Below are 23,873 nucleotides of genomic sequence, written 5' to 3'. Positions count from 1 at the left end.
TGATTCACACACTGCAGGGTTTCAGAACAGGAGCTCATGTTAACTCACAGGGAGGTCATGCAATGTCTATCAAACTGGTGGCGAGGATTATCACGTAAGAAGAGTAAACCCCAGAGGAACACCCCTGGTAGAAATACAGCACTACTCTGGGCTGACCTCTCAGACAAAATCAAACTTCCTGGGTTTCAGCAGTAGGATTTGAAATTCCTGATCTACGACCTTTGCACACTGTCCTAAATCTCGCACTGGGGACACAGCTGATCAGGACTGAAGCAGCATTGTCACTGCTGGCACACACTGCCCTGATGTGTCTTGGAGCCAGAAGCATCCCTACAGCAACTACAAAAACCTGCGAGTTTTCACATTATCCAAATTTTTAACTCCTTGTGGTGCTCCTCTGTGCTAATCCCACCCATTCAGGACTAAAGCTGGCATTTTCAAGGCGTGACCTAGCCAGCAGCATTCCCAGTAGAAATGTAATGTCAATTGGACTGGGAGGACCCAAGTAACGCCCCAGCATCAGCAGGTGCTGGGGGACCCTCTGAGCAACCCCAGGCCTTTTTGATTTGTCCGCCCACAACCAAATCATGTACAACAGAACACTGCACTGCTAACAGTAAGGAGGTATATGAGCATCCCTGCTGTGCCCTTCATAAATTTAGAGGTAATTAAAGGTTTTTAAGGTAACTGTAGGCTGAAGACAACCACTCTGTGATTTAAAGCCAGGATCCATTTGTCTGTTACCTCTTTCTTGCAGGTTCCTGTTGTTGCAAGCACAGCAGAATTTGAATAGTAAAAGAGCTCTTCATAAATTCCTGCTTTCCACAAATTGCCAGTCGGATCAAAAGCAGAACCTCTGTGCAAGAGCACAGAAATCTCCAGCTTTTGATTTGGAACTGATGAGGCAACCTATGTTCCTCTGAGATCAGAAAAACACCTGTTGGCACGCACACACACACACACAAAACGACAAAGGAGCTACATTAAATCAAAACAAAGGAGGTGGAAATTCAGATATAATACAAGGAACTCAGATAACAGATTGAGAAGCATATGAAATGCAATTAAGAGGGCGATTTCACATCCAAAGAAGATGCTCCAACACAAGCTAGAGAACAGAGACCCTCTTGACTACCAGTGAGCTGAATGCAAAAGGCAGTCATCTGATGGGAAGACAAATTAAGGCAAATTATCAATTATGTTCTTGTAATGTAGTTAGGGATAGTTGCCTCTATCCATAATTTCATAAAAGCACTTCCAAATTAAAGGAAGGAGAGGAATAACGAACCAAATCCAGAAAAAAAAATAATTACTTTAAGAACTGCAGGTGTCACTCATTTCTTCAGCTTATGGAATGGGCAATCAAGGAAATAATGTCCCCACTAAAATTAAGCAGTAGGTTAATCATAAAAGCTACTCATGGGGGAAAAGAAAAAGCTACATTGTGTTTTTTCTGGTCAAGTTTTTTTTTCAGAGACAAGGTTTGATACAGCAAGGAATAAAATTCAGAAAGGTCTGTGATTTCTATTTTTAAGCATGTCATATTTAATGGTCATGAGCTAAGCCAGGCTTAGATTACAGTGAGAATAGGTAAATCATTCAAGGTGTGACCTGTGTACTCAACTAGAGTTAAAGGCATTCACATGAGGTGTGCTGGGTCAAGGCAAAGATTCCTGCAGCCCAGGTCTTGGGTCCTTATAGAAGAAACTGTAGACAGAAGAAGGCAGGCAAGCTAGAGTGCATTTTCATTAAGACACAACTTTTTTCTTCACTGGTTTTGGAACTTGGGGTACTCTGTATGTGGGAACTACACCAGTAGGGAGAAAATGAATTTCCTCTTTAGAAGGCATGGTTAAAGGCCTCATATATTTGCAGATAGTAGGCTTAGGAGAGTTGGAGTCTAGACCGCTGACAAACACAGATGAACAGATTTTAGTAATTATTTTGGCTTGCTTCATTTCTCCCTCAAGTTGCAAATGCAGAATTTGAACTGTATGGTACTGAACTGGTTAAGTTCAACAGCAAGGTTTTAGTCAGGGAGAGTGAAAACTGAGAAGGCAATACCCCAGAGGCTGTTTTCAAAAAAAGCTAGAAACTGACCTATTCTTTTCTACTCTACTCCACTCTATGTAAATGTTATTATCTAACACCTTATACTCAAGGCATTATCAAATCCGGGACACACTTCGTTCTACTTCTAAAGCTAAGTTTACATCCTTACATCTGTCCTTCTGCATTTTGTAAAGCTTCTTCAAAAAGACCTAGTAAAGAACTGAGTTCTAAGCCTTACAACTTCTGGCTTCTATCCTGGTTTCAAGGGGGAAGGAAAAAACCCCACTGTCCTGCAAAAGGAAAAGAACAGGAAATTAAGTCAGAAGACTTGAAAGAAATAAATGACACACACACTTAGACGCACATCTCATAAAGCAAGAACAGTGACTAGATGTCACAGCGAGTGGTATTCAATATATAAGGCAATGGTTTAATTAGCCATAAATATGGTCAGCTAGCAAACATTAAAAGGTCATCTGATACTGTGAATAAGACAAACTGAGCTGCTTAAAAAAACCTTGTCATGAGTAATTTCCCAGGGCTTAACAATTCTGCATGCTTCCCTAATTTGCTATTCTCTATTATGGTTGAATAACATTCTGGTAATTATTAATTGGATAATGATTTGTTTCTATCACTAATTCAATAATGTGTTCAGAAGTGCATTTTGAAAGCTCCCAGCTCTAGAGACCATAAATATTGGGCTTATTGTGGTGGGTTGACCCTGGCTGGATGCCAGGTTCCCAACCAAAGCTGCGCTATTATTCCTTTTCTTGCCTGGACAGGGGAGAGAAAATATAATGAAAGGTTCATAGTTCAAGACAAGGACAGGGAGAGGTCAGCTGATGAGTGCCTTCAGGGGCAAAACAGATTTGACTTGGGGAAATTAATTTAAGTTATTACCAATCAAAAGTCAGATTAGGATAATGAGAAATACAAATTAAATCTTAAAACACCTTCCCACCCTTTCCTTCCTTCTTCCCAGGCTTTACTCCTGATTTTATTTTCTCCCTCTCCCACAGCACTGCAGTGTGACAGGAAACAGGGACAGTGGTCAGCTCCTCACACATTGTCTCTGCCCCTTCGTTCTCCTCAGGAGAACTCCTCATGCTCTTTTTGATGTAGTCCTTCAGGAACAGATTGCTCCAGTGTGGGTTCCCCACAGTGTCACAAGTTAGCAAACTTGCTCCAGCATGTGCTCTTGTCTTGGCACATGTCCATAGGTCTTGCCACAGGGTTCTCAAAAGGCTGTAGGTGGGTATCCACTCCACCATGGACCTCCACGTGTGGCAGGGCAACAGCCTGCCTCACCTTGGTCATCACCACAAGCTTATGGGGAATCTCTGCTCCAGTGCATGGAACACCTCCTCCCCCTCCTTCTTCAGTGACCTTTGTGCCCATAGAGTTGTTTCTCACATATTCTTACTCCTGTCCAGCTGCGTTTGCGCAAGTTTTTGCTGGGTGTTTTTCTTCCCCTGCATAAATATGTGCCAGAAGTGCTACAGACATCACTGGCTTGGCCTTGTCCAGCAATGGCTTCATCTTGGAGCTAGCTGATATTGGCCCTGTTGGACATGGAGGACGCTTCTAGAAGCTTCTTATAGAAGTCATCCCTGTAGTTCCTGTGCTACCAAAAGCAACATACTTCATTTAAGTGCTCTGGTTGGAAGGCAGGTCCTAAGTGATGGACGTGGAGCCTATAGAGCTTTCTGCATACTTTTGGGCACTCAGTGCCCAAAGTCATAGAGATATCCATGTCCCCCAGAGACCAAGGCAATGCTGCTGTCCAGCTCACCCTGCAGCAAGCAGAAGGTGTTCAATTAAGGTAGCAATTAAGGAGCTTATACATCCTGGGTATTAAACAGAGGTCTGTCTGGAGAATAATTCATCCTTAGGGGAACTCTTGTGGGGCATCCAGAAGGCGGAAACATCTTACCCCTCCTTTACATCCCATTTTCAAAACTAAAGGTCTTCAGAGCACTCTGTACATGGTGTGCAGGAGGAAGGGCATATAACAGGGCTCTGCTGCAAGGTACTGACTAACCCCTGGCCTCTAAGATGGGTCCTGTGCCAGTGCCTTCTTGTAATCATTTCAGGTGAAAAACTGAAGACAAGAAATCCAAGAATAATCCCCTTGAGTTACCACCCCCTACTACCTCCCTAACAGAAGCCGGACCATTAAAAATGCCACATAAATATCACTGACTTCAAGGTTATTCAGAAAAGTCCCACGCACAGACAACCTCCTCTATTTAGCAGTGATAAAAACCCTGAGCTTTCCAAAAGAGCAAGTCATGGCACAAGTAAACCCACCTTTCAAAATCCAACAGCTCCCTTTTTACAGAAGAAAAGGTAATGCTGTCAGGGAAAGGTAGAGCATTTCTCCTTCGTGGGCCACAGAGGCACACTCAATTGGTACAACAGCACATTGTTGAAACACAAACCATGGAGAGTTGCTTCATGAATCCATGCAGCCAGCTGGAACAACCATCAACAGCTGCAAGATGAATTCAGTCCAGGACTGAATCACTTTGCTAGGGTGGGCTTTTTTCCTTTTATCACATGCATGCTTAGGCTGCTGATCCTCATCCTGAAGACCCTCCACAGAGCAGCCCCACTTCTTTCTCTGCACCCTAACATGAATAGTTCTTGTTGTGCAACTTAACCTCCTCCTGAGACATCATTTCTCCCTCTTCCATCATATAGCTCACCAGCAGTCTTCCAACCTACTACATCACAATGTGTGGTATCTTAAGGTTTTGACTCTATGTTAGAGAGCATGAGTGGTTTGGAAGCACCATGGATACTGCATTTGCCCCTAAGCCAAGGGCTTTTGTCTACAAATCGATTTAACATAGTGTCTGTGATGATCTGCAAAACATGGATACTCAAAGTCCAGCAGGAGCAATATTTACTGCTTGTTCTACTCCTAATTCTTTTCTCTTTCTGATGTAGGCTTCCTGAGTATATGGGAAATGTATGTGGACAAAACCACAGCCCAGAGCCCCAGCAAGTAGCGACACTGGAATATACTTTGTGTGTCAACTGGAGCTTGAGACTGGCACAAAACTGCAAGGAGGAGACCACTGGCTGCTGAAGTTGTGTATTTGGTGTGAGCAGGTGACATCACAGGCATTCTGTAATTATATACGATTATCTCAAGAAAATTCCTGATTCCTTCACTGGAAACAACCATACAAACTTCCAAATTTAGTGGAAAGGAAACAAAAATTATAAACAAGTAAAAGCTGAAGCAGGAAACACCTTCAAACAACATGCTGATAGAAATACAGCTTCTCCTTTTCCTAAGCTTATGGTTTTATGAGATTTTAACACAAATAAAAGAAATCCACCTGGTATTACGACAGTGTAGCCAGGTTTAGCCCTCTTCTACTTCACTTCCATTGCAGAAATGTCAGTAGAACTTTACACTCAGGAAAACCTCAGCATTAACAACGAAGAACGGTGTTCAACACTCAAGGCAACGTGAAAGTTGTTCAATCCACTGAACACACCTGTGATATGCTCCAAAAGGAACTGCTGAGTGGATAACAGTGGCAGGGCTATTAACTCATGTTGTGTGCTTTTTAAATCTCCTCACCTGAGCTGCTACAGCGAGATGGTTCCACGAGTCTGCCGGTCTTATCGTAACAGGCAATAGCTCGCAGTCGCACACCTTCACCACACTCCTTGGCATCTCTGTGGGATCGTGCTCCCAACGGTGGCTCTGATGTACCTCCTCCAATAATGCAGTCGGACCAATTTCCGTGGGGCTGGGAGGTAAACACCTCACAGGGGCACAGCTCTGTTTCAACTTGAGGATAAAGTTCTGTATTCTGGCATTTGTCTCGCTTTCTGCTTCTCCCTGTTCCAACCACAGAAATCTGTTTGTTAGCTTAACATCTGCTACTTTTGATAACAACACGTCATATTATTTATACTTGCATGAATTCAACACATTAGAACCAAGACAATCTGAATGTTAATATCCAGGGATGTTTCTGAAGCATCTATTAGCTGCTGCCAGCGCTCAGGAGTGCAAGCACAAAGTATTTATCTCCAGGGGCAACCAGAGAACTTGAAAATACTGTTGTGATGGGTAGGGCAAGGAGCAAAATGTAAAGTCTTACCCTAATATTGGTCTGGCCAGGAAATGCTTTGTAATTTTAAATAATATCATCTTTCTCTAATTATCTGATGAAAATAAATTGATTGTTTTGTCTCTATCTGCTCAAAATCAATGGTTGCCAGGACAACTTCCAGAAGACTCTACATTAGCCACAACTTCTTTGAGTCTACTATACAAATTAAAGATGCACTCTGCACACAAACCACACTTTGAAGAAAACAGAAAAGATAATCCTCAGTAAATTATTAGGGCTGGAAAGCATTTCAATGGTTATAGTTGGTTTTATGTTTTCTTTTGTTCTGTTCCTTCAACAGGTTTGAAAAGAAGCTTCAGTAGCTTCAGGAAACAGTAACATTCAAATGAAGCTGTGGTACAGCTCCCTGCAACTGTACTCTTCATGCCCTGTTCCTGGAGGACTTCGAGAGATGAGAGGAGATCCCTGGTACAAGAAGAGATAATGTAAATAAGAGAACTCATGCTCTCTGCTTCCCTACAGCTGCTCCAGGGAACAAAGGTCTGCATACAGCCTCTGAAGATAAAACAAATGCCTTTCTTGGCATGGCTTAGCCAATGTGATGTGGAGAAATCTTTATGCTGCCTATGCTCAGGAACAACTTTACATTTGGCATATGCACAGAAGGGGAGAATTCAATTCACTAACAAACCGCATCTGTATCCCATCCTCAAAATGTTCCTTAGGGATCTTGGATGCACTAAAAAGACTTCTGCAAAAAGTTTTTAAAGCTTTGATCCAAAACAAAATGTTTTCTCCTTGGTATTGCATGCAAACAAGATACTAGAAACAAACAAACAAAAATTGTATAACCCAAAAGTCCTCCTTCTAGCCTGGAACTGAGTCATTTCGCTGCACATCAGCAGGAGCCCAAGCTGGCTGGCATCAATACCTGTTTTGATACAAGCATACCTCCAAGGAGAAAGGCACTAGTTGTAGACCCTTAATATTACTGTCCTTCAGGCCCCAGCTCTTTCTAAACTGTATTGCCAGAATACTGGGGAATGTAAATTTTGTCAGCACAAGGGAGTCATAAACCCAAGGAAAATCAAATAGTGCCAACATCTTCATTATTTTTTAAAATACATATTTATTTCTGTATTTATATCTACACATACCTGTGAGCAAATTGATGTGAGGTATAAGAGGTATAACTTCACACACTTCAAGGGAAGCCTTTTAAGAGGCTTTAAATAGATTGGGAGCTCTCTTGTGGCACTTCCAGCATTTCATGTTTCACAAACTGACAGAAGCCCCAGACTCAGAGTATATATATATATATATATATATATATATATATATATATATATATATATATACAGCTGTATGTTCTGCATTGTATCAGTAAATATGGCAATTTGGGACTTGCCTGTGTTTTTGCCATTATTACATGAAACACATCAGACACAGGTGAGGATGCTAATTATCTCACACTTATCTGACACTCTCTTCCACCTTGCCCTGCCATCTGTTTGGTAGGAATCTTCCTTCTAATCAAGTTGCTATGAAAGCCCTATTCTAAGGGCAGAAGTGACATTCATCCCTTACTCCTCACACAAAGAAGTAGTGTTGGAATTAGCAGTGGTGATATTTTTATCATCTTCACAGATTGCTTTAGAAATTACTATCAAAAAAAGCGCTGCCAAAATTTTCAAGGGCATAAATGCTTCAATTAAATAGTATTTCCTTCTTCTAATTAAATTTCTGAACAGTAACAAATATTATATACATCAAATATTATCAGGTAGCACATACTGTACATAAAAAATTACAGGAAACATTAAATACACTGCAGAACATGCACTGAATCCATAGTACTGTGAACTGACTGCATTAATTAACTGAAGACTTACCTAAAAATTGTGTTTTCATTATAATGACTTTGAATTTTGATATGTTCTGTAATAAGTCTTTTGCTTCTAAGTAATGACTAATTTTATATGTAGAGTCTATGATTACTTACAAAGTAAAATGAATAATACTATTAAAAAATGAGTGGGAGGCAAGCAAATACTTAGCAAACAATTAGCAGATTCCCGGTAAATGACATTGCTAATGAACTCCTACAATGAAGCCAAAGCATTCACTTGAGCAGACACACAGTGTTGAACAAGGAGGCACAATTCATGCTCGCTCAGAAAGGTAAAATACAAATGGACAAAGGAATCTTAACAGCACAAAGGATTTCCTTAAATCTGTGGGCTGAGATCTTTTTCCAAGGCTTTTGGCCAGCTCAAATTTTCATGAAGTTTTATGCAAAGACATGCTGAACACTAATCTCATCAACCTCCCTTTTGAACTGTGTTAAAACCAAATCCTTTCAGGCTGCTCTATACAGTTTCATGATGTCCTCACCTCAGCACCACTGGGTGTTCACTGCTTGTTTTTCAGGACACCTTTACCAGCAGTGGGCTGAGACCACAAGTTCCTTCCCAGTGGGAGGAAGGGAGCCCAGCAAAGTCTCATGGGAGAGGCTGGTGGTGTTTGGTGACAAGCACAGTGCAAGTGAGGAGACAAGCCATTGAAACCTGAGTATCAGAAACCATTTTTGGTCCACTGACTTAAATGGATCTATGCCCGATATAAAACATAGTTTTGTAACTATTACAGATGTTCATAAAGAAAATTCAGATTTAAAACTACCTGGAGAGGTAGAGAATTTCTACTGCTTTTTGGCAGAAACAATTGAGTATTGTACAATAGTGATTTTTATTTAAAAGAGAAATCTATCCTTTAATGAACCATATTGGCAAATGGCAGCTTGAAGCCATTATGTCTGTGTACTGTAACTGTTAGTCACTACAAACACAGATCATTCTAACAGTAAGAAACTGAACAACAGGATAGCCATGCAACCAGGTATGAGTCCAGAAGAAAGGAGCAGTGGTAGACACCAAACTTAGCTGCCATTCAATTCCCAGGCATTATTGCAGCAGGTGTTTTTACAGCGCTGTTAGCATTCTACTCCAAAGTGGAATTTTTTGAAGTTCCACCTCTACTATTGGAGCAAACTCAAGCCAGCTACACCACAGCACTCAAACACAACACAGAAACATGAAAAGATGTGAGTGTTCAGGATAACAATAACAGTAAATTTCTTGTAAACCTTCTGAAAACAGTGTAATTCATTTGGATTTGATTCATCTACGTGTGTATGAGGAGAAAGACAACAAAATGAGCAGCTCCAAACTATTTATATTACAGAGTTTTAAAGCTTTTCAGTTTGATCAGCATTCAAATAACACAATAACAAAACACAAGAGCAAGTATGGGAGGCTGCTCTGTGAAATGGTTTGAACTAGGGTGTTTAATGATTACATATAAAAGATCAAAGAAAACTGTTTTAACTATATTGGTTTTTTCTTTATTCACAGTAGCAATTTGCACTGTCGAACCACAGGATAATGCTGAGCAAAAAGCTCCCAGTTTTAAACTTTATCCAGATTTCAACAGCCTTAAACAGAAAAAGAGACATTTTTATTCTTGTATATGCATTTGCTCCACGTTTCCCAGATTAATAAGTCAGATAAACTTGCACAATGCATAGTGACTGCTTAATTTGTCCAAAAAATGGCTTTGCACCACCAAGCTTTTCTGCACTATGCTCACACAAAGATATGAACGCACAAAGCAGGCAATGATGTGTATCAGATTTAGAATCAACTAAGGAAGATTTCTATTCTGTCCGATTTTCCCCAAATCCCTGAGAAACTTCATTGACAAGAGTCACCGTCAGATAAATGCTAGAAAAGATTATACCTGTGAGTGACCGTCTCCTGGTTCTAGTTGATTCACAGTCAGAGGAGCATGCTGTAAATTTAGACCAGGGAGTAAACGTGCAGTCATCTTTGCAGGGAATGAGACACTCCTGTACAAGAGATGGCATAGCTCCTGCCCACCGCACGCAGTCACCGACATCAGCGGAGGAGTTGTGCTCCGACAGGCATGTCACAACTGAAAAGTAAAGGTACAGAAATCCTGATAAAATTCTTATATATATTGTATCTTATTCTATGCAGTCAGGACTTGTGTTCTGTTTGAGATAGACTCTCCTGGGTTAATAGAATAAAGCTGATTAATTTTGAGGTCATTATTCGTGCACCACTCGAAGACACGCTAGAAGCTTCACAAAACCATAAAGACATATACTTATTTGAGCGGTGTGTTATCTAAATGATGACAAAAATTCAGCACTCTCAAGGAGGAAGTCATTTTAAGAGTTGGGGCAACAGTTTAGCCCATGATACATTGTACAACCAGACAAGAAAAGATATAGCACTGCAGTTATGTGCCATAAAGTATATTTGGTCAAGGCTGTGATGCACATGCTACCCACAGAACGGAAACTGCTTCAAAGTGAAAGATAAGTTTATTTATATATATATATACATAAAGAGAGCCTCCTTCTCTAAAATTGCCATCTTTTCCATATTTCAGATGAAAGGAACAACTGCCTGTACAGCTTCTCCATGCACGGTAGAGACCTCTGTTCTGTCTAAGAAGTAGATGCCACAATTAAATGTTTCTTGTAGCAAGATGTAAACACCAAGTCTTCCCCTTCCAAAATGAGTTCCCTAAGTATGCTGCTACTCCTCATGTTCTCTCACACTCTGGCCATCTGAACCTTTCAATATCTTGCATAAATGAAGAGGTTAAGGAGGAAGGGCACAAGTGTTCAGCCTGCAGCCATCATACAATGGGGCTGCAGCTATCGTACTTTACTAGAAGAAGTCTGTTTTATGGTGCATGAGAGCTTGCTATAAGAGCACTAATAAATGGATCCATTAGCAGAAAAAAACCACAAAACTACTCTTAGGTTTTAGCTGAGGGCAGCGTCACTCTGCCAAGCTCCATCTGACCTGAAGTTCCAGCTGTCATGGGCAGAGGCAGGTACCAAAGCTTTATCTTTACACACAGCACCATCCAGGCTGCAGCCCACACTCAAATGTGATGTGTTTCTCTGTTCCCCTGGCCAAAGCCTTACCAGGTCTCTAAGAATGAGCCACAGCAATAAGAACGAACACACACAGGACTAGGCTGGGCCTGAGGTCCTGAATTTTGCCACAGATGCCTTTAGGGCTAGGCAAACATCAAATGGGGTTTGCAAGAATACAGCCCAGGACTTAGACACACTGATTTCTCCCCAGTTTTATTTTAGGACAATGCTCTTTTCCTTCAACACCCCTGTCCATTTTTGGATTGTAATGATTAACTTTTCAGACTGGATAATGGCACTGTAATAGCCACAATGGGAGGGCAAAAGTATTAAAGTTTACATCTGAGTCACAGGAAGCCTATCATAAAACTTGCAAAAAGTTTCAATGAATTAATAGTAAATAATTATAATAAATAAAAATAGCCTGCACATCATGAAGACTTTCCTTAATAATAATACATTTTCATAAAATCCCCAAGATTGTAGGCTATTTACATACTGTGTGGTAGGTTAACCGAAGCAAAGCAGATTGTGACTTGATTAAAGTAATACAGTTAGGGACAGAATTAGGAATTGAATTTGTCCCCAAGAGTGTAGTCATGTCAGGCTCTCTGATTTCAGGCAAGTCTACACATTGTATCATAAAGCCACAGAAGATGAAGTTATTTAATCCAGATTTTCTTATTTAACTTCGAAGACCTGTGATATTATCTTAGGGAGATTCCTAAGTAATTCAGGGTTTGAGGTTGCATATATTTTTCCTTGTTGCCAGTGCTTAATGTAACTAAAAGTGCATGACAAAAAAGGGAAAACTAACTTTCTGGTTTCTCACAGTTGGATTTACTGAGGTGTAACTTTGCAATGAATACACATGACTTTTGTTTTTTAACTACAATATTGTACGGGAGGAAAGGATGGGTTGGCAACCACCTGGAAAGAAGAAAATATCTTATTAAAATGTAATTAGATTTCTAAGGAAAATTGACATTTTGAAGAGCATGCAAAAGGCAAGCAATTGTTAAAAGTCTTTTTAGATTTAAGTGACAGTAAATCAGCATAATAATAACTACCTCTACATTACTGATCCTTGCCTTTCACTTTCAATCCTTGTGACCCTTCCCATCTCTGAGCTCCAGCAATCAGAAACTCAGACACATTCCCCTCCTCAACTTACAAGAGCATCAGGACAGAAGTCACCGCTATGCATGGGGATGCAGGATAATTGCCCTCTTCAGGAAGGTTAAACAAGAAAGAGACCCTTATGCCCAAGGTCTGTGTAACCTCATTACCTTCAGCAAGGACACCAAATATTTGGCAACACAAATGTGTCCACATGAAGAATGGCCAAGTGTATGCAAACCACCTTCTCAGCATCGCTACAACTGCTGGCGTCTGCAGGGAAGTGAACAATATCCTGTGCTGCCAGCCCCATGAAGCAGCATTTGTAACTACATTACATGTTGCAATGTTTACTACTATCTGACAGAAGACCACAATTCATTCCTGACATTTATTAATGGCAGCATAAGTGACGGAACCTCTAAACATCGATGTTAAACCAGGCGCTCCATGCTGAGTTATTATCTAATGGTCTGATCTTCTGCACAAATATCCTTAATTTTAAGCATATAAATAAATCACTGAGTTCAGTGAGCCTGTTTACATAAGGACATATGAGACTGGGGCAAATATTTGACACAGATCATGAAGCTTAAAGAAATTAATGGCAATAGTAAACATGGGTAGAGGAAAATTAACCTGGAACAACAAATAGTATAGTGGATTATACATGTGTAAACATGGAGAAAGGAAGGAGTTGAAAAGAAGAAAATGTAATAGTCTAATAAGATATATAAGATCTAAAGGAGGAGAGGAGGATCTCCTGTGAGGTGAGTATGGGCAAGCAGGTGGCTGAAAATAAAAGACTGCTTCTCTTCTCTGCTTCAGGAATTTCTCTAAGTGCAGATCCTGGTAACTCAACCCCATCATTCCTGACAAAGCAACAAAATAATTAAACATTATATATATAAAAAAATACCTAAAACTCTGCCTAAAGAGCAAACATTCCACTTGCTTCCCACTTTCATGGACTTTTGCACTTATCAATGCCAACAGTGCTGTTACTGAGCTGGTGGACCCAGATGAGCATCAATTTGTTACCCAACCAAGAGCTGCATCACTTTGCTGGGTCAATTGACACAGCACAGCAAGCACAACACAAAATACCAATAATGAACATCTAGTACCCTTACACACCAAACCCCCATACTTCTTTGGACTATCCTAAGCAGTACACTGTATTTCAGTCATATTAAGGGGCAATTCATTTCCACTCAAGAATCTGCAAACATCTTCAAAAAAAACCCCACCACAATGCCAATGCATGCTGCCTTCAGTTTGAACTGCATTATCCTCAAAAGCCCGAGCCTTATGGGCCTGATTTTTACTGCATGTTGGTCACTGGAGGTTTTCAGGAGAAGACTTGATGGGGTGCTTGGTGCCGTGGGTTAGTTGTTTGGGTGGTGTTGGATTGGTTGATGGGTTGGACGCGATGATCTTGAAGGTCTCTTCCAACCTGGTTTATTCTATGTATTCTATGTAAGATAGGGTAGGATTTCTGCTATATGCTTACAATTATGCTTGAGGTGAGCTCCATGAACTATTGAAATAAATTTAATACTAAAAGCAAAGCCCATTAGGGCATTTTAATGGATTGAGAAAGGCCGGGCAGGAACTAGCAGAGTTGATGGATCCACTCCAGTGGTTTGTTGCCAGCTGCAAACTTATTTGCCAGTTAAGTTGGCTTTAACTTTTAGGAGAAAAATATTTTCAAATACAGGCATTTCTGGAAATGGAACAAGACAAATTTGGTTTTGGTAGACCTTCAGAAAAGTTAGTAAAATTATTTATCCTCAGTGGTTTCGGACTACTGATTGGTTTGGCTCATGTGTAGTTTATGCTGCATAAAAAAATATTTCCCCTGTAATCCTCTGTTCTGTCACAATGGTTTTAAACAAACTCATACTGCAAAGCCATTTCTGCAATGTCAAACATCTCACTGGCTTTTTTGAAGTGGGATACCACTGGAGGCTAAACGCAGCCCATTTGCAGCCTTATGCACTGAGAAAAAAAATAATCACATAGTAATGATAAATCCCTCCCGGACTTAATGTGTGATTTCTACCATCTCTGCATCATTTCAGATGGATACAAACATATGAATAGAAAGAGCTAATAACAGGACACTGCCAGATAAAAGGTTTCAAATTACAATATTGATTCCCACTGAGAGGGAAAATGCAGGATTTCCTTTTGAACTCCTGCTATTCTTTCTTATAACCACTGGTCAATGCCACCACACTGGAATTAAACACTTTGGGCCAAGCTGCAGAATGACGATTTAATGCAGCTCTCTTGATATAAAACAATAGCTAGCACCAAAATAAAACAGTACACTGTTCTCTTAACAATAAAAACAAGATCCTGAATCAAAATGAAAGATAACCAGGTTTAAAATGTTAGAAGAAAACATGTATTTTGCAAGGCAGGGGAGGAATTGTTTAACAGACAGCATGGATACACAAATTAAGGTGCCAAACAAATGCAATGATTAATATGAGCAATGAAAATAGCTCCAGACGCAACTGCTTTGCTTCAAGGCATAAGTGTTAAAGGTACAGCTCAGGGAGGAAACATCCCTTCCTGCTGTTACCGGGTCCTGTCTAGATACTGAACAAGGACTGCTAACAGGATAGTCAGTACGGCAGTCTCTGCCTTCTGGTTTTATATTTACATTCACAGCACTATGTTTGCTGTGCCATCATCTTAGCATATGGTATGCTGTAGCATATGGAAGCCATATTCTTTAACTATATTTATCTTAAATGAAAAGTAAATAGCAGACACTTCTATAAACTTTTACGCTGTGAAATCAAATGTTTGTACACTGTCAAATTGCAGAAGCACTGAATGCATCCTTAGGTGATGGTACATCACCACCAAAGAAGCACGTCAGCATCAAACTGGGGAACAAAAGTGCTCTCAAGTAAGCACACGCCTGACTTAGGAGCACTACAGACAGTCCTAACAAAAGGAGTATGTAAAGAAACAAATATTATAGGCACCTTATTGCATCCAATAAGGAAAGATAACATAAATATATTTGTTCTCAAGTACAAATCCAATTATAGACTTGGTAATCATATTCATTTACCAAAGCAATAATCAATTCTCCTTTAAAAATGCATTTCAACAGTTTCCAAAGGGTAAAAAGCTGAAGAGTGAGAATATCAACTACCAACTGGTAAAATTATATTGTACCGTGGCACTTCAATTTGAGAAGCCTAAATTAGTGGTTTCAAATCTCTGGAATTAAATGTCACTAGAATATCTGAGAACAATGACTGATAATTCCAGGAAGGTACACTCAGGCCAAACTCTAAAACTAAAGCTATGTGGTAGTGAAAATCAAGTGACTGGACCTTGTACAGGAGAACAGGATGACCTATGAGGCTAGACAAGAAGTCTGGCACACAAGAGGTGTAGCTATGACAATATTCTCTAGCTTCAAACTCCAAGAATGTGTGAAAAATCAATGCCAGCAGGTAAAGGGAATTGTTTTAATGTAGCTGTTTATCTTCTCATTGCTCAGAAAAATTCTGACTTTTTGTTGCATAATTATTCTCAGTACCCTTTGATGTAACAAGATAACACATTATAACTAATGATAAGTAAAAAGGAAATAACTTTAGGGATCTTGAAAAGCAGAAATGCAGTTTCACAACTCAGGATGACTCCACTTTTTAATTTTTGGGTTTTTTTGGTGTTAATTCTCCAAAATCCCAGGTGGAATATTCACGTTATTCTTGGTATGCTAATGCAATCCCTAATTACAGAAGGAGACCAGAAGCGGACTTAATAGAAAGCATAAGATAAGGCTTTGCTGAGACTCAGATTTAAGTCCAAAGCCCTGATTCTGCAAGGACAAAAGTATATGCTTCATTTCAACACTGAAACCTCTCTCCCTTGGATGCAGCAGCACTCCTTGCAATGAAGTGTGAAGTGTGTCCAAAGTTTGGACTTAGAAAAGCAAACCGTTAGATAACCATTAAAACGAGCGTGAAGGAAAGAACAAATGATGCCAGCAAGGACATCACAGACACAAATCTAGTAAAAATAACTCAGGAAAAGCTGGAACAAGTAGTTATGCAGCACAGAAACTGGCTCTGAGTTCACTGGTTTCCCATTTTGTAATTATTAATGATATTGACAGTAGTGCTAAAGGGCTAACAAATGCCACCGAGCAAACAGAGTGCTGAATAAACACAGAGCCCAAGCAACATGCACCATAAACAAACAAGAGAAGCCTGAGATGAGGTCGGGAAGCAATAAAGATGGTAAATATCAACTGAAAAGATAAAGGAAAGCAACTGAAATGATTTGCATGAGAAGGGGTCAGTGAAGAATTGGGTTAAAAAGTTTGTGACAGAGCATTAGCATGGAGATGAGACAAAGAAGTTTGGGATAGAGTTAGAAAGGGGGTAAGGGGAGGGAGGAAGCATGCTGAACTGTAAAGATCCTTCTCAAATTAAAGGTCTGAGTTTTAGCTGCTCTTAGGTTGGTTTCTCTCTGCAGCTTTCCCACAATTAACACACATATGTGGGGGAAAAGAGAGGTTAATCTATGTACAGGAACCTCAGAAGAAGATGAGTCCCAGCTGCATTTTTCTGGGGGCCAGCCTGGTGGGAGTCACCTTAAGCACAGCCACAGCTGTGCCCCTGCCAGGGCAGCCGTCCCCACACGCATGTCTGACATGTAGAGTTCCCTCATGGCTACATGCCATTGGCATTCACCAGACAGAAAAGGATGAAGAGATGTGGATACAAGGTCTGCATACCAGAGGTGCATGTCCCTCCAACACGCTGCACTCATAGCTCAGAACCTCTCAGCCAGCATAAGCATGAGAGTTTGTCCAAGAGTGACTAAGTATGTCCAGCAAAATCAGTGCAGGCTCACTTCTGCCATTTAATGCCTTATACTGGACTCACCTCTGATCCATTTTAAAATAACTTCTTAGAGTGCAAGTTTTCTTTGATACTTATGGACGAGGTTATTGATTATTTGACTGGGAATATAGCATTCGAATCACTGAAGGAACTGAGCTGCACATGTCAATTTTGCCAAGCTATGTGACTTGCTGTTTTAATTCTTCCTCAGCTGTGAACTGAGACTGCCCACTGTTTATGGAGAAATAGAAGAGAAACACATTGCTATGAAGCCCATTCCTCCTCCCACGCACACACTCAATGCAGAATGTGGGACCGATACACTAATGTCCAGCACCATTTTCATTTCAATACAAGTGTTCTCTTATTGCAAGTGGGTCACACTCTGCCTGGCTAGAAAGACAAAGCAATATGATTTTTTTTTAATGTTTCAAATTTACTTTGGCCAAAGAATGAGTGCAATGTGAGTGCTTCTACATTATGCAATCAGTCAAAGGACCCTTTCACAATTTTTCTCCCCTTTGTTTTTTTCCCCTAACATTATTATAGGTTTTGGATTGCTTTTACTTTCATTTTCTATTAAAAAGAAAATCAATGGAAGTGCATTAGATGATTAATGATAGAAATTATGCTTCTGCTCCATTCAGAGAACATAACAAAATACAAAAACATGCTTCCTTTTTTCCCCCCTTCTTTCTGTGGCCCACAATTTCTAAGATTATTTGAGTTCAATTTATTTGTAGCTCCTGTCATCAAGTCATATTTAAGATGAATTATTTATTACACAACTTGACAATAAAACTAAGACATCCTGTTATATACACACACACTGAGACCACAGTAAATAAAGGGAATCAAACATGCTGAATAACACAAATGGAAAGCAAACACAGCATTTGCAGTATTTCCAGTAAATCTAGTTGGAAAATCATGTTGGTGATTAAGAAAGCATGGATTTTTGTTTGAAAGTTCTGCCTCAGTTACACATTCAGTGGCCAGTGTTTTTAGTGATAGCTGGCTGAATTTAAAATCTTACGCTGCCCATTTTATTCCACCTAGATTCAGTTTTTGGTCATCTTTCACAACATCAGTAAAGAGCTTAACACTGCAGCCAGCTCACATGGCAAACTCAGCCTTAGGAAGACATCAGAAGACAGCCCTGTGAACTTGTACATCCAAACATCCTTTTTAGTCTGTTTGGTTTTGTTTGTTGTTTGTTTGTTTTAAAATTTGTTTTACTAAAAGTAGCCACTTGTACCATACTTCAGATACCTTGGCATTCAAAAACATGGCATCGTGTTGATTTACGAAAACACATTTGAAATCTTGGTCTGAAAGGCAGGCACTCTGCCATTCCACTCCATCTATCCCTTCACAGTGAAGTGCAGATACTAAATCCAGAATATAACACTAACACCCTGACATATTTACAACTTCTCCAACATTATATTTAAAACATTATGGTCCAAGGTAACACTTAAAGATTTTAATCTACCCTTCCTCCTCAGCTCCCCACTCCCCGGCTCTAACTCTTCTCATTTCTCTTTCTCATCATGCAGTAATGGCACCCCTCAAATACCGTGTTAAGTTTAGGCTCCCTCACTACAACAAAACCATTTAGGGGCTGAAGCAGGTCCAAAGATGGACAACAACACCGTGGAACAGTCTAGAGTGCAAGTCTTATGAGGAGTGGCTGAGAGAAATGGGATTGTTCAGTGTGGAGAACAGGAGTCTGAGGGGAGACCACATTGCTCCAAACAAGTACTGAAAGGAGATTGGAACAAGGTAGAGATTGGTCTGTTCTCCCTAGTAATAAATCACAGGAAAAGAGGTAATGGTCTCAGGTTGTGCCAGGTCGATTTTTAGATTGGATACTAGGAAAAATTTCTTCATCAAAAGTGTTGTCAAGCACTGGAACGAGCTGCCCTGCGAAGCAGCCGAATAGCCATCCTCAGAAGTATTTAAAAGACATGGAGATGTGGTGTCTAGGGACATGGTTTAGTGGTGGACTTGGCAGTGCTGGGTGAACAGTTGGACTTCATGATCTTAAAGGTCCTTTACAACCTAAACAACTCTACAAGTCTGTGATTTTGGCATTCAAAATTCCTTGCTGCTCTGCCAGTCAGGGACCAATAACTAAGCCACTGGCACATATATGGGTCCTTCAACAACTTTTAAACTCATCCTGATGTCTCCTGCTCTCACCTGCCCATTCTCCTCCTCTCAAGTTAATTCTGTTGATAGTGCCCAAATCCTGTCACACCAGGCATGCTCCAAAGCCCCAACTAAGACTGCACAAATTAACTTGGTGTTGTACAGATCTCCTCATTACCCAAAGGGGTTGCATGGCAGCCAGTTGCCCATTGTGGTGAATTCCTTGCACTTTCTACAGAATTTGTGTTTCCCACAGAATCGTGGAATTAACCAGGCTGGAAAAGACCTTCAAGATCATCAAGTCCAACCTATCACCCAACACCATCTAATCAAATAAACCCTGGCACCAAGTGCCTCATCCAGTCTCCTCTTAAACACCTTCAGTGACGGTGACTCCACCACCTCCCTGGGCAGCACGTTCCAATGGCCAGTCTCTCTTGTATCCAGCATAAACCTACCTTGGAGAAGCTTGTTCTGTTGTGTCCTCTTGTTCTGTTGCTGGCTGCCGGGGAGAAGAGACCAACCCCCACCTGTCTACAGCCTCCTTTCAGGTAGTTGCAGAGAGCAATAAGGTCTCCCCTGAGCCTCTTCTCCAGGCTAAACAACCCCAGCTCCCTCAGCCTCTCCTAATAGGGAGGTGAATGTGTGCCTGGCCACACATCTAATTTAAGGGAGAATAAGTAAGTTTCTCTGAAATAACCAATTCATCCCTGACAGTAATGCTTGTATAATGCTGTTTATATCACTGCACCACAGTGAAGACATGCAAAGTCAGAGCAGCATAAAACAGGACCAGAACATGGTTTCCTCTATTTATCTGTATTTCCAATTAACTGCACTTTCCCAGAATTCAGATACCTTGGCGTTTTACAGTACACATACGTGTCATCTTTATCAGAGTCCACAGCTGCAATTCAGAAAGTAGAAACATGGGATTTTGGACACCCCCCCCCACCACTCTCTGTATTCCACTCATAGAAGCTGCTAATAAGTTTTTCTAAAGTATACATGGATTTTGTAGTTATGGTCCTGCATAAAACGTTCTACTTCGTTGCTCTACTGTAACGAACAGACAAGAATAATAAATGCCTTGAGGTCTGAAGTCTGGCTACTCATCTCCAGCCTAAAGCTGATAAAACAACTACATCTACTCTGACCAAAGCTAATAAAAATGCATACTCAAATAATTCATGTTATCTAAATTAGGTTATCTATCTTTTGGCCTTTATATGACATTGTCTACTTTGTGACACAAAATACAGATACCGTACTAGAGACAGAAGGGTCAGCACAGTCTAAGTACAGTAAAGACTCTGTACTTAAATTCAAGGTGAGAGAGGCAGAAAGAGATTGAGGAAAATTTCCCATGCACAGCCTTGAGAAATCAAATGTTTGAGTCCTTTCAGGAGATTTGCCCAGTCAGAAACTTAAGTACTCAGATTTGAATCCCAGTAAGAGCAAAGTCACATTCTGATGTGTGGGAGTTCGACAGATGTATATATAATGTATAAGTTATACATACAGAAAGGCTTTTTATGCTCCTTCCTCAACATTCCTACTGTGTGGGGGAAAGTGTTTTACAGAAATGCTCCCTCAGGGCACCCTTTCTTTAGCAGGAAAGAAAAAATACAAACTAAACAAAACCCCCACACAAATTCCCCAGTAGAGGCTAACAGTCCAAGATACTGAAGGATACATTTCAATATAGTGTGTATAAAACACCCTGATTCCCCTGTGTATAACAATTAGTATTTCCACTCTATCATGTTACATGAACTTTTTTTGTGTGTGAGAAAAGGAACTCCAATAGGTTTGCTTCTTAAGAATAATAAAAATAATTACATTCATCTTTCCTTATGTTTGCTGTTCAGACCTCTCTCACTGCTTGCAAATTCCTTTTTATTCCTCTTTTGAAGCTAGCAGATCTAAAGGGACTATTTGCTTTCCCCTTCTAGTCTCTTAAAAAAAAAAAGGTAGAAGATCAGAGAGGATGCAAAGGAAGATATCTTATAGTGCATTTTGTTTTTCTTACGACGATCTTCTCTTCATCTGTTACAGGCAGGAAAATAAAAACCCAAGCAAATCAACATTTCTTTTTTAGCTGCTGCTACTCTTCTTAAATTTGCACCAAATTGCTGTAATTGAGTGGGGATTACAAAGCAGATTGTATTCCTCCTGAAACAATGGGAAAAGTCACATTTATCTCAATAGGAAAAAACCCAGAACCTATTACATTTCCTGTTTAATATCTATGAACGAAGCATTTGTTTGCAAGCATTTGTTTCTAAAGCAATTACACAATCCAAACACTGATTGATCACTATGGGGTTGTTCAGGTGTAACAGATACAACATTTGGACAGAAAAAATTCTCTGTCATGATTTTTTCACTGTTGGTTCTGATCATACAATTTAGGGTTTAAGTGAAGAAAAAAAAACCAACCACCCCCAACAAAACCAACCAACCAAAACCTCCAACAATCAAATGCAATAAAAACAAATTAATACAATGGAAAGCAAATTGCATCAGACCTGGGAATACTTTCCACCCTGATGGAGGATTAATAGTATTTTAGCTATTCTTCATAGGCTTCATTCAAGCTGACTTGGACACTACATCACCTTTTGTGTGAGAGAAGGAGTTCCAAAATGTTTGCCTCTTAAGAATGATAAAAATAATCACACCTATCTTTCCTTATGCTTGCTGTTCAGACCATTCTCAATCATTCTGCCTCATTCAGGCATTGGAATAGATTGCCAGGTGGAGTCACTGTACCTGGATATGTTCAAGAAATGTGTGGACAGGATACATGGTTTAATGGCCATGATGGTCTTAGGTTGATGGTTGGAATCGATCATTTTAGAGGTTTTTTGTCTTTTTCAATCAAAACAATTCTATGATTTTATCTTCTTACATTACAGTCTTGCCAGTACAAGCCATTTTGATCTTGGTTATAACAAATCACCAGTTTGATTTTCATCTTATAACCTCTTTTCACCTGTGAAGTTTTGTTCATCTTTGATGCAGCTCAGAGCAGTTTCTCCCATGAAACTGCTCTGGGTGAGAACCTTTCCTGATGCAGGTTTTTGCCAACTGTTATTACAAGATCAGACAACAGTACACTTAAAGGGAGGAGCACTTAAAGCAGGGGAACGCCATCTTTGGAAAGTAACTTGGAATAAAATTTGACAGAAGTGATTTTTGTTTATGTTTCTGACTTAAAGTTTAGGGAAACAAGAGCCTGTGAAAACATAGACAGTAACTTGATGGCACTTCTGGGACAGGTTGTTCATATCCTGCCAATGCCATGACAGTGGACCCACTCAGTTCTATATAGCCTTAGCATACCTCCCCTATCTTATTTGAAAGTGGATAAACCACAAGCACATATTGTCAGCTTTCTTCTGCTGCATGAGTAGAAATAGCCTCCACACCTCTGAGAAGTTCTCAGAAGTTCTCTCATCAGGAAGCTCTGGAGAGGCAGGTCCATGCCAGCCATGGAGGGCATCAAGGAGCGCATCAGTGACTAAGACATGAGGCTCCCTTCGTGCCATGATGACCAGAAGAACATCTGAACCTTTCTTCCCTGAAGAGGGAACAAACACTATGGCAAATTATGCCCTTAAAACTAAGTAAATGTAATCAGAGGGACTTCCAAAATATCCCAAAGTAGTAATTACTTCTTCCATTTTAGAACAAGTTATTTAGGAAATAAAATTCAATGCAAACCCAACTCAATACTTTGAAAACCCATCAAAATTCACATCACATTTCCTTTTCAGAAGAGAGAACCAATAATTGGAATTCTAAGTGTGTATTTCAAAGAACCAGTAAATGGCAGCTTTTTAATGCTTCAGAAGCCCAAAGGAAAGGGAAGTTTCCACACAAATGTGCTGTACTTGTGAGACTAACTCTTGCTGTTGCTATAATGAAAGTTTAAATACAGCACACCACGAATTCATAGTAATTTGTTTCTATGAGCAAGTTTGACATGGCACAGCCAAATAAGTTAAGATTGTACAGCTACACAGAACTGAAAGATTCTCTAAAATGCCACATTGGTATTTTGCCTTTTCTGGATCATTCATCTTGTCAGACCTTTGTCTCAATTTGTCTTTTAAACCTTTGTCTTGTCCTATTTGAAGACCCATGCTCCAGGGTTATATCTTATCAGTTAATTAACTTTTAGAGTGGAAGCATAGCAAAAAATGACTATATAAACTTTTGCTCATATATATCAAAGCCAATGTCAACCAATGCGGTTCCTGTGTACCTAATCCAGGAGAGTTATAATAAAATCTCATCTTCCCCTCACAGCCCAAGGCAAAAGTAGGTCTTGCAGAGAGATGTATGAAGTGACGAGGGCTAGCAGAGCAATAACATTGCTCAACAGTTTAAATATTGGTCTAGCTACTAAATTTTATGACACGAAGTTCTGGCATTACATTATTAAATACCAAGATTTCATCCACGGCTTTCACTTGCTGAGAATAATGCAAAATTAATTTCAGCAAAAAGAAGAAAGAAATGAAAAAAAAAAAAAAAAAGGCAATTAAAAGTTGTTGTTTGGTTGGCTTTTTTTTT

At 39.9% G+C, this 23,873-nt stretch overlaps 1 protein-coding gene across 1 annotated transcript in view; it reads right to left on the bottom strand.

Moving 5' to 3' along the window:
* The window catches only part of THSD7B (thrombospondin type 1 domain containing 7B), a 296,164-nt gene that overhangs the window by 106,652 nt on the left and 165,639 nt on the right, over positions 1-23,873 (bottom strand). Inside the window, exons 12-13 of the mRNA XM_054177216.1 lie at positions 9,954-10,148; positions 5,654-5,917 (exon numbers count right to left, since the gene is read on the bottom strand). Of these exons, the coding sequence (XP_054033191.1) occupies positions 5,654-5,917; positions 9,954-10,148 (459 nt within the window). The remainder of the gene's footprint in view (positions 1-5,653; positions 5,918-9,953; positions 10,149-23,873) is intronic.

Source organism: Dryobates pubescens, chromosome 2, assembly GCF_014839835.1.
Source record: "Dryobates pubescens isolate bDryPub1 chromosome 2, bDryPub1.pri, whole genome shotgun sequence".
Lineage (NCBI taxonomy): Eukaryota > Metazoa > Chordata > Aves > Piciformes > Picidae > Dryobates > Dryobates pubescens.
This window is presented reverse-complemented; position numbering and strand designations above follow the sequence as displayed.